The 14,215-nt window shown below is 39.1% G+C and overlaps 1 protein-coding gene across 1 annotated transcript in view; it reads right to left on the reverse strand.

Moving 5' to 3' along the window:
- The window catches only part of LOC106068717 (multidrug resistance-associated protein 1-like), a 70,645-nt gene that overhangs the window by 33,630 nt on the left and 22,800 nt on the right, over positions 1 to 14,215 (reverse strand). Inside the window, exons 13-22 of the mRNA XM_056036117.1 lie at positions 13,868 to 14,056; positions 11,184 to 11,321; positions 10,461 to 10,607; positions 9,119 to 9,203; positions 6,811 to 6,880; positions 6,567 to 6,693; positions 4,831 to 5,007; positions 3,303 to 3,470; positions 2,213 to 2,408; positions 1,807 to 1,897 (exon numbers count right to left, since the gene is read on the reverse strand). Of these exons, the coding sequence (XP_055892092.1) occupies positions 1,807 to 1,897; positions 2,213 to 2,408; positions 3,303 to 3,470; positions 4,831 to 5,007; positions 6,567 to 6,693; positions 6,811 to 6,880; positions 9,119 to 9,203; positions 10,461 to 10,607; positions 11,184 to 11,321; positions 13,868 to 14,056 (1,388 nt within the window). The remainder of the gene's footprint in view (positions 1 to 1,806; positions 1,898 to 2,212; positions 2,409 to 3,302; positions 3,471 to 4,830; positions 5,008 to 6,566; positions 6,694 to 6,810; positions 6,881 to 9,118; positions 9,204 to 10,460; positions 10,608 to 11,183; positions 11,322 to 13,867; positions 14,057 to 14,215) is intronic.

The following is a 14,215-nucleotide window of genomic DNA, read 5'->3' on the forward strand; positions in this document are numbered from 1 at the left end:
TCAATAATGGCTTCGAGAATCGGTGTTGTCGGAAGTCACACTTACGGAGTGTGTGTATGTATTTGTTGGTATGTGTCTGTATCAAATGATGTAATACTTGAACTATATTGCTAATGCATGCACAATGTACTAAAAAAATGGACTTTATTTCAAACTAGATGGATAGGACCCGCGGCTTGCGGGCCTTAATTTTGGTATTACTCCTTCACTGGTTTGAATTTAGATCTATGTTAAACATGGAAAATGGCTCCTTCACATTGTTTTTATTTTGCGACGAAAACGAAAGTAGAGTGTAAAAAAGGGTTTACCCGTTTAGACGTCATATTTATATCAAATATACTGTGAAATCGGATTTACTCAATTTGTTAATAAAAAAAGTGTTGATCTGTAAAAGAGGTCAATTTTTTAGGGTCTTCCGGAATCGGTAGTGGGAGGGACATTTAACATACATTACGGTCTCCGCCATGATCTAAGGGACAATACGCCAAGTTTTATCAAGATTGGTCAAAAGGGTTTTGATTTCTATGAGGGACATACATACATACATATTTACATACATACATACATACATAGATATATTTAAAAAAAATACATACATACATACATACATACATACATACATACATACATACATACATACATATATACAAAAAATACATACATACTGTTAGGCACTTAGTTTATATCAGGGGTTCTCAACCTGTGGGTCGCGACTCCCTTAGGGGTCGATTGACGATTTGCCAGGGGTCGCCTAAGACCATCGAAAATGTGGATTGTTATTGTCTACTCTTCTATTGCTGTATGTCTGTGTGTGGGGAGGGGGTCGCGGCAGAGTGGGGGATTGTAAAAAGGGGTCGGCGAGCATAAAAGGTTGAGAACCGCTGGTTTATACTATTAGTTAGTTAGAGACGCACCATAGAAGACGTATATTGAACGGGACTAGTGACCCTTGGGATATTTTGGGTTAGAGACTGGAAAATGAGTTAGCAATAGGATTTTCTTGGGTAAAGACGTGTTTTTATTGACAGAGACTCTGACTGTGGCCTTTTTCTTAGATTAAACATTATATTCATTGTTCATCAGTGATGACCACATCTTTTCACTAGTTAAAATCGGTGGTGTTTTATTTATGTTGTTAGTCTACTGCACTGGAATACACCCGAACATCTTTTCACTAGTTAAAATCGGTGGTGTTTTATTTATGTTGTTAGTCTACTGCACTGGAATACACCCGAACATCTTTTTACTAGTTAAAATCGGTGGTGTTTTATTTATGTTGTTAGTCTACTGCACTGGAATACACCCGAACATCTTTTTACTAGTTAAAATCGGTGGTGTTTTATTTATGTTGTTAGTCTACTGCACTGGAATACACCCGAACAAGAAACTCAAACACTAGCTGAGTAATTTGTCATATAGTTGACAGCAATACAGATTAAACATCCATCACAATACATACATACATATGCTTTACTTTCTGCTTTATATATTAGATAAAATAAATATATATATATTAGCTTACAAAGCAGCGTGCATCACCTGTATGGGTCTACATCAGGGGTTCTAAACCTGTGGGTCGCGACCCCCCTTGGGTGTCGATTGACGATTTGCCAGGGGTCGCCTAAGACCATCGAAAAAATGGATTGTTATTGTCTATTCTTCTATTGCTGCATGTGTGTGTGTGTGAAAGGGGTCGCAACAGAGTGGGGGGGGGGTTGTAAAAAGGGGTCGCCGAGCTTAAAAGATTGAGAACCGCTGGTCTACATCCTCAACCCAACAACATACTACAGAAAGTTGTAGACTTACTTTTCTTTCTCGTCTGCTGAAGTGAAACCGTCCGTGATACGGCCAGTAATCGATTCCACACGCTGCAAAACGGACCTCTTCATTGCTTCAACTGAAAGAAACAGAACAAACAAACCTGACCATGGATATCGTCATCAGACAATTGGGGGATTTTCATACTAAAAGTTATTCACAGTAAACATCTCTTTGGTTACATTTTAACATTTAACTGGATTCTACAGTGCTTTAAAAAAGTGGGGAAAAAATATTCCGTACACCGGATACCCCCAAAAAGCTTGCTATTTATAGTATATCCGGTAGACAGAATTTATTTTTTATTTTTTTTGTTGCACTTTGACATCCATTTTATGAAAATCATTTTTAAAAAAATAGCACTGGCCTAAATGTGAAATTCAAGAAGACCTACTTTCTGGATCGGTATCCACTTCCGTGTCAGAGTTCATGCCCTCCTGGAGATACTCTTTCAGAAACTGGGCGAAGGCGCCATTCTTCTCCAGCAGCTCGTCGTAGCTCCCCGACTCGCTTATGGCGCCGTTGGACATGACGATGATGGAGTCTACAGAAGGGAGCCAGTGGACGCCATGAGTCACCAAAATACGGGTCTAACGTGGAGAACACATAGAGAATGTTAACTTTCAAAACTCTCTAATCCTGTTGTTATTAAAACAAGCTCTCTCTTATTCGCCTCGTCCGGTTATTTGCATACCCTAAGCTGCTTTGCAATAAAACAGATTCCAGTGTATTTAGGCACATTGACAATCTTGCTGGGTTTAACGAGCTTTCTTTTTTAACTTAAATGTCGCCATTTACAATTAAAGTTCTGTATATAGAACGGACAGCTAGCAGCAAAACAAACACGCACACATACACACACTAGGACAATGCGGTGATAATAAAGTTAATTTTCTCTTTCACACACACACACAATCAGACACACAAACTGACAGAAAAAAATGATAAAAACATTGTCAGACATAAATAATTAGGATCAATGAATTGATTGAAATATAGACAGAAAATTAAATAGATAGCTAGATAGACAGATAGACAGACAGACAGACAGACAGACAGATAGACAGACAGACAGATAGACAGACAGACAGACAGACAGACAGATAGATAGATAGATAGATAGATAGATAGATAGATAGATAGATAGATAGATAGATAGATAGATAGATAGATGATAGATAGATAGATAGATAGATAGATAGATAGATAGATAGATAGATAGATAGATAGATAGATAGATAGATAGAAAGAAAGATAGATAGATAACCTTCAACTTTAGTTGGATATAAATATGTTTATAAAAGGGATTCGAACTCCAGACTCCTCAGTTCAGAAGTCAAGCGTTTTATCACTCAGCCACGACTCCTCACATTTATACCAGAGCTACGTTAGTATCACATCTGCTCTTACACAACTTCCTGTTATGAAATCCAAATTATAATTAATATATAAATACAGTGTAGCTAAAAAAAATAGCAAATGACCTTGTCTTTAAGAATCCCGCTACGACTAATGACTTTCTGAAAGATATGTTTGCCGACATGGCTGTCCACGGCGCTGAGTGGGTCATCCAGTAGGTAGATGTCATTGTTGCTGTACACGGCCCTGGCTAGAGAAACCCTCTGTTTCTGACCACCGGAAATGTTGATTCCCTGCGAAATGATATGGTAATATACTACCTCACAGAAGGGAGACATACTCCAATGCACACATCAAACTCAGACTAAACACCTAAGTTTCAATGCGTTTAAGAAGGATATTAAGATTCATGTGTTTGCAATTAATATCTGTAGTCTTCATTAATTAGAAGAAAGCTGGCAACAAAAGTCTTCTGAAATCTCGACGAAAATAGAACTCGAAAAGCTGATTTAAATAGGAAGATAATGGCTTTGTCTGCGTGGATATGGCGAAATAGTTAGGTCACAGCTAGAACTGCGTATCAAAGAAAGGGTCTAGAAATATTCGGACTTTTGTAAGTCTTATGAAAGACTTTATTATCATCCTTATCTATAATAGTATAGATTTTTTGTTTCATGACCCTTAGGCAGATTGTGGCACACCGTGCTACAGCCTGGCAGAGCCTGCGGCGTTACTTATCCCAAACTGTATTGGATACTCCGTTCCTTTGGTCAGATCAGCAGCGCGGAGAGGGGGGAACTGTTGTGTGGGTGACAACGTTCCGACCATAAACAATGCCCAGGCTTTCATCTCACTGATGATGATAGATTTTCGGTTTCATACTTAAAACATGTAACTAACGTGTGTAGGCCTACTTTATTTTTAGGTTTAGTTTTAGCATGCCTTGTATTTGATAAAAGCCTTAGCTTTTAATTTCATCATAATCATTATCCTAATCATGAGCTAGACAGTATAATGAATTATGACAAGGACATATCATAATGGCCTCCACCTTTGTATTTTCTACTGAGTAATAGTCTTATGGTGATTAAGTAGCTCAACAGAAGGATCTAGGACGTTTTGGCACTGGAATTTTAGGCACCGGTAATTTAAGCCCCACAATTTAGGCACTCGATAATTTAGACATCCGGAAATTTAGGCCACGGTAAATTGGGGACTTTTTAACAAGGCGGAAGATTAGGCACTGCCTTTTCGCCTTCTCGTGATTTTACTTATTTTCATTTGGTCAATTTAGATACTATCATGAAATTGCAGTTAGAATAGTTATAGTGGGTATATATTAAAATGTCACCAATAATTCATAATCTGCAGGACTATTATTTCTAAAATCGTTTTATTTATTTTCAAAATTGAGATTACTATTAAAGAGTACCTAACTTTTCTAAGCTTTACCACACGGCCATCGCGACTACATTTCGCTGGTACACTCTGGGCAATAACACTGTCTGTTTTTTTTTTGTTTTTTTTTTGAGGGGGGGTGGGGTTTAAGTTTGTAGTTCCATGACAGGTTTGTCATTTATAAATATGTAGCAAAACTAATGCATGGTCTTTAATGCAATCAACAGAAAATATTTTAGAAAAAAAGAAACATACCTTCTCTCCGATTTCAGTAGCGTCCCCTCCCGGAAGGATTTCTAAATCTGCCTTAAGTGCGCATGCCTCGACAACTTTGTCATATCGCCTGCGTTGAAAGTCCGCCCCAAATAAAATGTTGTCCTTCAGTGTTGCATTCTGGATCCAAGCTTCTTGTGGCACGTAGGCTATGGAACTCTGGGGGAGAATTGTATGAGTTTTTAGGAGAATTGTATGAGTTTCAAAAGAATTTCAGGAGATTTCAGGGACTTTTTTGGTATATTATATATAAGTTATAATGCCTAAGAAAATGCGGGGCCCACTGCGACCGCATAGGTTGCAAAGGTCTAGGTCCGGCCCTGCTTGCCGCACTCCTATGGCTGTCCTAAAACGTTCTTTAATTTGGTTGTTCAGAAGTACTGATTGTATTTTGATATAGAGCTTTGATATCCTCAATTTTTTAATATTGTACTCCCTCATCAATTGCCATCATGCCAAACCTGGTGGAAAGTTTTTTTTTGGAAATTTATGAAGTTGGGTACCTTCAGTGAAGTCCAGTAGGGAATCGGCGCCTACGTGGGCGCCATTATCCCGTTGGTCGCTAGAAAGGCTTTTATCCAACAACCAGGCCTGGACAAGGGATTCCCCATCCCGAGTCCTGTCTGAGGGCTCCCAGCGGTAGACAGCCATATCGGTTGACTGGGCCAGACCGGGCCGCGAACACAGCGCACCGTCCCCGTTCTCTAGCTGTGTACCAGTTTCTTTTGGTGTTGAAGACATTCTTTCATTTAACAGTCTGCTAAACATTTGTTCAACAGTGAGTTAACCTGATCTGAAGCCTGCCTGCTCTTAGGGCAGGACCTCCTCGTCCTTTCTCTTGAGTCTGTTGAGAACTGTTCATTGCATTTTCTTGCTTGGGTGACAGATCAGACTTATAGCTCTATAATTTTGGCATTGTCTCAGCCTTCCTTTCTTAGGCAGTGGAATAACTTAATTATGAATTTAAAAGATGAAAATATGAATCAAATAAGGAATTAGGTTGAGATAGTAATATATATATATTTATATACTTCAAGATATTCAATCATATAGAGATTTAATGTAGAACATCTATGATTGTAGATTAATACATTATCATGCTCAAAAGTATATTAACAAATAATCTCTCGCCAATAACTCAACGCTGACGGCAACAAATACTTTAGGTACCAGAATGCAATAAATTCCTTACAATATATTATCTCTGACCAGTTTGTTTATCACTCTGTCTGTCTGTCCGTCTAGTGCAAATATTGTTACACGTTTTTTTCCCGACTTCCCATTCTCGGATCAAGTTGAAACTTTTCACAATTATTTATTGCCCCCCAAAAAAAAATCAATTTAAAAAATTTAATTATGGATTATTAGTTAATTTTGTTTGATGTAGGAAATGAGAAAAAATCTTTCAGTATTAAGAGATTTAAGCTTTTTTTTTTTTTTTTTTTTTTTTTTTTTTTTTTTGACGTATTTTTTTGTATCTTGCATGTTTTACATATTTTGGATGTTTACTCAGAATTGAAGTCTATGGCCTCCTAGCCCAAACTTTTAGCAGGATGTCGGGGGATGGTGGCAGGCAAGGTTTGAACCCAAGATCACTAAAACGATACTCCTAATCGCATACCCCACGACTAAGAAACTACCACACAACCCTAACTAAGTAGACCCTACTAAACCAAAGAAAAATGTTTGAATAAACTCTACTCTGTGTGGACACTTACCTTTATTGTGACCTTGCCCTTCAGTTTTTCCATTTCTCCCAATATGGCGGTGAGCAGAGAGGATTTCCCACAACCCACTGTTCCCACGACTGCTACCAGACTTCCGGGTTTTATGGCGATGTTGATGCTGACAGAGAAATTGCAAACGTGATATTTTAATTAGCACTCAATGATTTGATTTTTACTTTCAGACTTCTGATCAATATATTTTAGGTATTAACAGAACTCCAGAATTCAAACTTACTCTCTGAGTGTGGGAATTAGCTGTTCCTTGTCCCACGTGAAGTCTCCGTTAACTATTTCCACGGCGTTTTCTAAATATAAAAATAAAAAGAGTATTAGTTTTATTTGTATACAGAATTATTGGTTTTTTTTAGTTGCTTGAGTAGAAAGAGCGCTGGCTGAGTGTTAAAGCGCTTGGATTCCAACCAAACCTGTTGGTCCCGGGTTCGAATCCGTTGAAGACTGGGTTGTTGTTTTTTATTTCGGAATCTTTAGGGCGCCCACCCAGCTGTAATAGGGAAAATTAGTTGGGGAAAAAGTTAAGGCGGTTGGTCGTTGCGCTGGCCACATGACACCCTCGTTAACCGTGAGCCACAGAAACAGATGACCTTTACATCATCTGCCCCATAGATGGCAAGGTGTGAAAAGGAAGCTATACATTTAGTTGCTCGTATATAGCGAACGCATCTTTATAGGTATAGCCTGCTTATTCAGCGCTGGTTTAATTTTTTTGTTGACCTGACGGTGAAGGGATATCTGGAAGAAGATATCCTGTTCTACCTTTATGAATCAATTAAAAAATATTTGTTTATCAATACCAGTTGTAGTTATATACTATCAAGGTTCTTTTCTTCTCTAATAGACTGTTATAAACCTGGTGGTGGCACAGATGGGGGTAGTGGTGTGTGTGTGTAGTCAGCCGACGCAAATCGCCCGAGGGCAGCGCTAGACGAGCGGTCAACCGTGACGAGTTACGACGAGTGTCAACATGAAGGTTCGAGAGGGATCGGCGTCGTGAACAGAGCTCAGGAGCGTCACGAGGGATGTAGTCATCTCACCACCCAGAATGGTCGAGCGACGTTCTGTCCGGTTCTAGAAGGCCAGCAGGGACCCTATATAAAGAGCGAAGGTATCAGAGACCAGGAGAGACAATTTCCCGATCTACGGTTCGTTACGAGGCTCAGTACAAGTCCGAGACGAGACAGAGACCAATGCAAGAGTTGATACGGCGGAGAGATATTTGTACAGTCTTGTGTTACGTGCTGCCAATTGTACAATATTGGCTGTTATTTATTCAACTTTTAAAGTGTTACGTTACTTTGAAGCCCGGAGTTGTCAAGTTCTTTAAGTTGGTGATGTCGTGTGGTGCAGCTTACAGAGAGCCTGGAAAGGGAGATTCGTAACAATACGTATGTGTATTTCAATGCTGAATACCAAATGTATCCAAGTCATAAACAAGACTGTAACGACAAATATAAAGACAGAATGAACATTCAGAATGCCGATTCACGGACATTGAACTCATTTATCAAATACGTATTAATATATTACAGGCACAGTTCTGGCAAATGAAATATACAGTATCAATTAATATATGACAGCTCAGTATCCCATAGACTGAATAATAACTATACAGACATAATTAGAGTCCATACTTCAACTCTATAATTAAAATCCGACTGCCCTGGACTAGGAACAAAATCCACACTGTTTTATTATGAGTTACATCCCATTAAAAAAAAATCTCACAAAGTGAAACATCCAAAACAAAAAGTCAGCAACCTGAATTGCTCCCCTTCTCCTCTAAAGTTAACAGGCAACCCAGGCTGACCTGAGATGAACTCCTATTGAAAAATCAGAGCAGGAAGGACTATCCTCCTGTAGTGCTCTGGCAAGAAACTGGGCCGTTCGGCGTAATGCCTCGTAGCTACCATACAAGTCGAGTGACTGCTCAGACAGGTCCCCCCTTAGCTCTCGGAGCTGGGGACACTCGTACAAGACTTGCGATACTGTTTCGACGCTCTCTCTACAGTGACGGCATCGGGAGTCAAAGTTCGTGCGGAACCGGGCAAAGTATGCCCCAATAGGACAGTGTTCCGTTCTGCACTGCGCAATAATTGTCTGCTCTGACCTCCTTAACCGCCACCACGGATCGTCGAGATCTGGGTGACGCATTTGCTGCCAGACACTACTGGCTCTGTCGGATTCCTCCCAGGACTTTAACCACTTCTCATAAATGATTTCTGCCTTTGCTTGTAAAAACGTGTTTGGTGCTTCGAGGTGTGTGGCTGCCAAAGCACCCTCCCTTGCGAGGGTGTCTGCCGTTTCATTGCTCCTCACGCCGCAATATGAGGGCGCCCACTGCATGAAAACGACAGATCCAATAACTCGGCGGATGTTATCTGACCATGGCTGAACAGAAATCAGTCCTGACATATACCATACACCCAAAAGAGAAGTCCATTTATGATGATGATAACATGTTTACGGAATCGTTTTTTTTTTTAATTTAATTACTAACTATGAATAAATAAACAAATAAAACTAACCGGCTGATGGGTCTCTGGTGATGACGTCAGGTTTAATGTCGTCAGTGTTCAGGTAACGTGCTAGCCTGGTAACTGCCACTCCTGCCTGTGATGGGTTTAAAACTCAAAATATACAGTTTCTGTCGATTTATTTCATAGTTTTGCATACTCTCTGTATCATTACCCATAGTTTTGTTTGCTTTCGTTTTGGGAATGGGGGCTGTTATTATTTGTTTCGTTTACAAAGATCAACTCACGACTGTGTCTGATACAAATTTTGAACACGTTATTTCTCCCACCTTTCATTCCAGGATCAATTTGAAACCTAGCACAAGTATTTAGTGTCGAAGACTAGAAATGAATCAATCAAAAAATGAAATAATAATAAAAATAATTAAAAAGCAGAAATTAATTAATCTTTTTGATATCACTAAAAGGGAAATAGTTTTTACATTTTTTAGAAATATGGCTGTAAATATGGAGTTATTCCCCTTTAATACGCCTCTTAAAATTAAAAAAAAAATATTTTGCTTTATTTGTTTTGTTTTTTATCAATCTGTTGCTCCCAATTCCTTTTCACTTTAAAGTCAAACTGCTCCTACCAAAAAAAAAAAAATAAGCAAACTTCCAAAGTGACCAAACTGGAGCCCTTACAATGTGCACACTTGATTTCGATTGTTAATTTTTTGACATGTAAAAAGTTGAGGTGGAAACGGGAGCTCACTCCAGTAGAAACTTTTTTTAGGAAATCATCGTTTGATGAATAATGGTAATATAAAGAAAACTTTGGACTCAATGGGAAAGAGGAGGTTCTTAGTAGGATTTGATGTAAAGCTTGTGCTGCGTACATTTCGACCGCAAACATCACAATTAGCAGACAGGTTGTGCTGTTCTATAGCACTTAGCACTATAGCACTATAGCACTTTTAACTATAGCACTTAGCACTATAGCACTTAGAACTATAATACGACATTCGGAAGAACAGGTTTTCTCTCTTTACGTCTGTCTTTATCTCTCTCTTTGACTGTCTCTGTCTGTCTGTCTGTCCCTCTCTCACTTTCGCTTCCATATGCCTGTCTGTCTCTCTTTCGCCCCTCACTGTTTCTCTGTCTGTCAGTCTGTCTGTCACTGTCTGTATTTCTCTCTGCCTGTCTCTCTCTGTCTGTCTTTTTCTCTGTCTGTCTGTTGGTCTCTCTGTCTGTCGGCCTTTATCTCTCTCTCTCTCTCTCTCTCTCTCTCTCTCTCTCTCTCTCTCTCTCTCTCTCTCTCTCTCTCTGTGTTCGTCTCTGTAGTCTGTCTGTCTGTCTCTTTCTCTCTCTGTCTCTCTCTCTCTCTGGAATCAATAAAGGAAGCACTAGTTACCTGGACCAACATGGGAATCAGCATAGGTAAAAACGTCAAAGGAATATTCAACATGTTAAATAGTTGCAGTGAAACAAAAGCAGTAGTTGGACTGAGGTAGCCCTCGTCCGACAAGGCAATGTACACTCCAAAGGAAGTCAGCTGGACCTGGAAGAGATACAACTACATATCAAACTGTTCATGTATATGAGAAGGGAGCAGGTCTTAAGTACAGCGTACAGTTTTAGAGCTGAACGTTAAAAAAGGCGTATCTTTGAAAACTAGTTAGAAGAGCTAGTAAATAGTATTCACGTGTCAAAGGTTATAGTTCAAAACGATAAAAAGGGAAGTAATGCTAGAAGGGAGATAAATCGTTTAGACATTTTTAACACCAGGAAATGACTTTTCACTGATATATTGAAAAAGCGAAACGGTTCGGTACCAAACTGCCAACGCAACTCAAAGGCGTGACGTAGGGGAGTGGAGCGCCCTGGCTTAGGTGGCACTTCACGTTAGGTGGGAGAGAGGGCAAAAATGGGAGGGGGGGAGGTAAAAATAAAAAAAGTATGTAAAATGTAAAAGAATAATTTTTGAAATTGTAAAGCCAATTTTGAACTAAAATGACAAAAGTTTTATTCTGCTTCTAAAACCTAATAGATAAACCAGTCACTATGACACGGGGGGGCCTTATAGATTAATGTGTTGATGACTCCTGAATCCAATCACTGGGATCGAATCACTCACCATGTACGGTATTGTGTTGAACATAAAGATGAGTGCAGCGATGACGTAGGAAAACTTCTTGATGACTCTCAACTCCTCCTTTCTGATTTCCTCCACCTTTTGCTCGAAGGAACTCTCCCAGGCGTACAGTTTGAGAACCTGTGAGAGGAACGTGTTTTATAAATAGGTGTATAGCAATAATGCGTATTTTAACTACGGCCCGCGAGTTATATCTGGTCAATAACGCGGTACTATCTGGAACATCAAAACCACTGCCCGCAGCGATGATGAAAGTGACGATGATGATGATAATGCTGAAAGTTTTAAAAAGGAGGTTAAAAAAAAAATTTAAAAGGAAATAATGACTGCTTGATAGCAGCATATAGAACTAGCAGAAATACCCGGCGTTGTTTGAGTTGATTGTAAAAGTTGTAAAAACAACAAAACAACAATAATAATAAGGCATTTCTATGAGTCCAAACATTAATCAGTATTTCATGTGGATACGCAGTTTCAGCAGCAACCTATATATTTTGCCCACATCCTGCGCAGACATAACCGTTGTCCGTTGGTGGTAGCTTCAGGTTATCTTTTTGCAATCTACGTCTGTTACAGGCAGAGAATTTCTTTTGGTCTCGAATGTATACCGCAGCCTTAGAAAGAAAATCCAAGCCAAAAATACAACTGAGGTAAAACCTTTTTTAAAATTTAGAACCGCCCCGCCCCCCCCCCCAACAGGTGATGGCGGGGGTTTTTAATATATCCTTCGACTTCTGTCATTGTTTAAGAAATACTAAGGCAAAGTTTCATCAAGATCGGTCAAACAGTGTTAATGTCTATAAGGAACATTCATACACTTTGCTGCCTTGCTTAGTGCTGAATATAACAACAAACAATACAGTGTAACAGTAATGCAGCTTTAGACAGTCTTAACACATATTTATATTTCTTTGTAAACTGTCCGAGCACACTTAAACTAAAGGGGTTGACACATACGTAACGACAAGAAAGTTTTTCCATGTCGAGGTAGTTTCTACAATTGACGTGGTTTCCCCATGCCGTATCCACCATTGTTAGCTCCCCCCTCTCCCCCTTGAAAAGGGTACTAACACATTGAATGAAATATTTATACAAATGTTTTCAAAAAAAAGATTTTCAATACCAAAGGACCTCATTCATCGATCGTAAATAAACAATATTTTGCCACGTGGTTCTCTATCTCTTCTATACAAATTACGATCTAATTTTAATACATAGTGGCTGTCACGTGACAGTTTTTTTTCGTTGTTTTATCAATATGATCACGTGACTAAATTTTGTTTGTTTACGATTGGTGAATGAACAAATTGCCATTATTCATCAATGGACCACATTCACCAATCGTAAACAAACAACATTTAGTCACGTGATAATATTGACAAAACAAGGAAAAAAAAAACTGTCACGTCATAGCCATTGTGTATTAAAAATTAGATCGTAATTTGTATAGAAGAGATAGAGAACCACGTGGCAAAATATTGTTTGTTTACGATTGGTGAATGTGGTCCATTGATGAATAATGGCAATTGGAGGAAAAATTTAGTCTCAATGGGAAAGAGGAGGCTCTTAGTAGGTTTGGCTATATAGGTTGTGCGACGTACATTTCGACCGCAAACATCAAACTAGAACTTGTAATATTAACAGACCCCCCAGGGAGTTCCTGACTTCCTGATGATGCAATAGGAAGGACATACGATGTCCTTTGTAAAGATTTCTTGAAAGTAATATAAAGAAGACCGAATTTATTAACTGGAAATTTTCTATTTAATTTTGTTTTTAAAAAAAATTGATCTGAGGAGGAACGGTGTCAAGGCCACTGTTGAAAGATATAAGATATTATCTTCTGACACTCTTATTGCAGCTAAACCATAGTCACACATAAAAGTATAGAAATATATATATATATATGGACCAATCGTGCGGGACAGTACGATGAAAAAGTAATGGATAACTTACTTCTGTCCCTCTCTTTCCCTTCCATCTCTCCCAAACATATATTTTTCTCCCTTTCTCTCTCTCTCTCTCTCTCTCTATTTCCCTTTTTCTCTCTTTGTCCTTTCTCCTTCTTTCTCTCTCTCCTTCATCTTTCCATCTTTTTGCATTTTTCTCTTTCTCTTTAAACTTTCTCTTTCTCTCTCTTTCTCCTTTCTCCTTCTAGCTCTCTCTCTCTCTCTCTCTCTCTCTCTCTCTCTCTTTCACCTTTCTCTCTCTCCTTCATCTTTCCATCTTTTTGCATTTTTCTCTTTCTCTTTCTCTCTCTTTCTCCTTTCTCCTTCTAGCTCTCTCTCTCTCTCTCTCTCTCTCACTCTTTCACCTTTCTCTCTCTCCTTCATCTTTCCATCTTTTTGCATTTTTCTCTTTCTCTTTAAACTTTCTATTTCTCTCTCTTTCTCCTTTCTCCTTCTCGCTCTCTCTCTCTCTCTCACTCTTTCACCTTTCTCTCTCTCTCTCTCTCTCTTTCACCTCTCTATGTTTCACTCTCTCTCTCCCTCTTCATTTTGCTACTCACCTGTGTTGATTCCCAAACAGTTGGAGAGAAATAGTCAATAGACATCCCATTTTATCAAATGATGTCGGTTCTCATACATAAATAGAGGCCATTATCCTTATACCTATAGGTATATCAAAGAAATGTCTGTCCCATGAAATCAAAAGAAGTCAGTTACCTTGATGCCGGTTAGGACTTCGGACATCAGCTTCATTCTTTTATCCTTCAGCTTCATCTGCTGCATCTGGTAGTTCCTGAGGAAGTAGCCGATGACTCCGTTGAAGGGGACGGCCGCAAGCATCACCCCGAGTCCAGCAAACACGGCCACCCCGAGCTGCTCGTACAGCATGTAGATAGACAAGCCCAGCTGGAAAGAAGTGTCAAGAGATAGATCAATTTAATGCATGAACATGAAGACCAAAATGTTGTTGTAAAAATCTTGAAATGAACAACTGGAGGGGAAGGGGAAACCACCCTCCAGCAAAGTAAACGTTCGACATTCATTCAGTTCGACTTATAAGTCGGT

This window comes from Biomphalaria glabrata, chromosome 7 (assembly GCF_947242115.1).
Source record: "Biomphalaria glabrata chromosome 7, xgBioGlab47.1, whole genome shotgun sequence".
Taxonomy (NCBI): domain Eukaryota; kingdom Metazoa; phylum Mollusca; class Gastropoda; family Planorbidae; genus Biomphalaria; species Biomphalaria glabrata.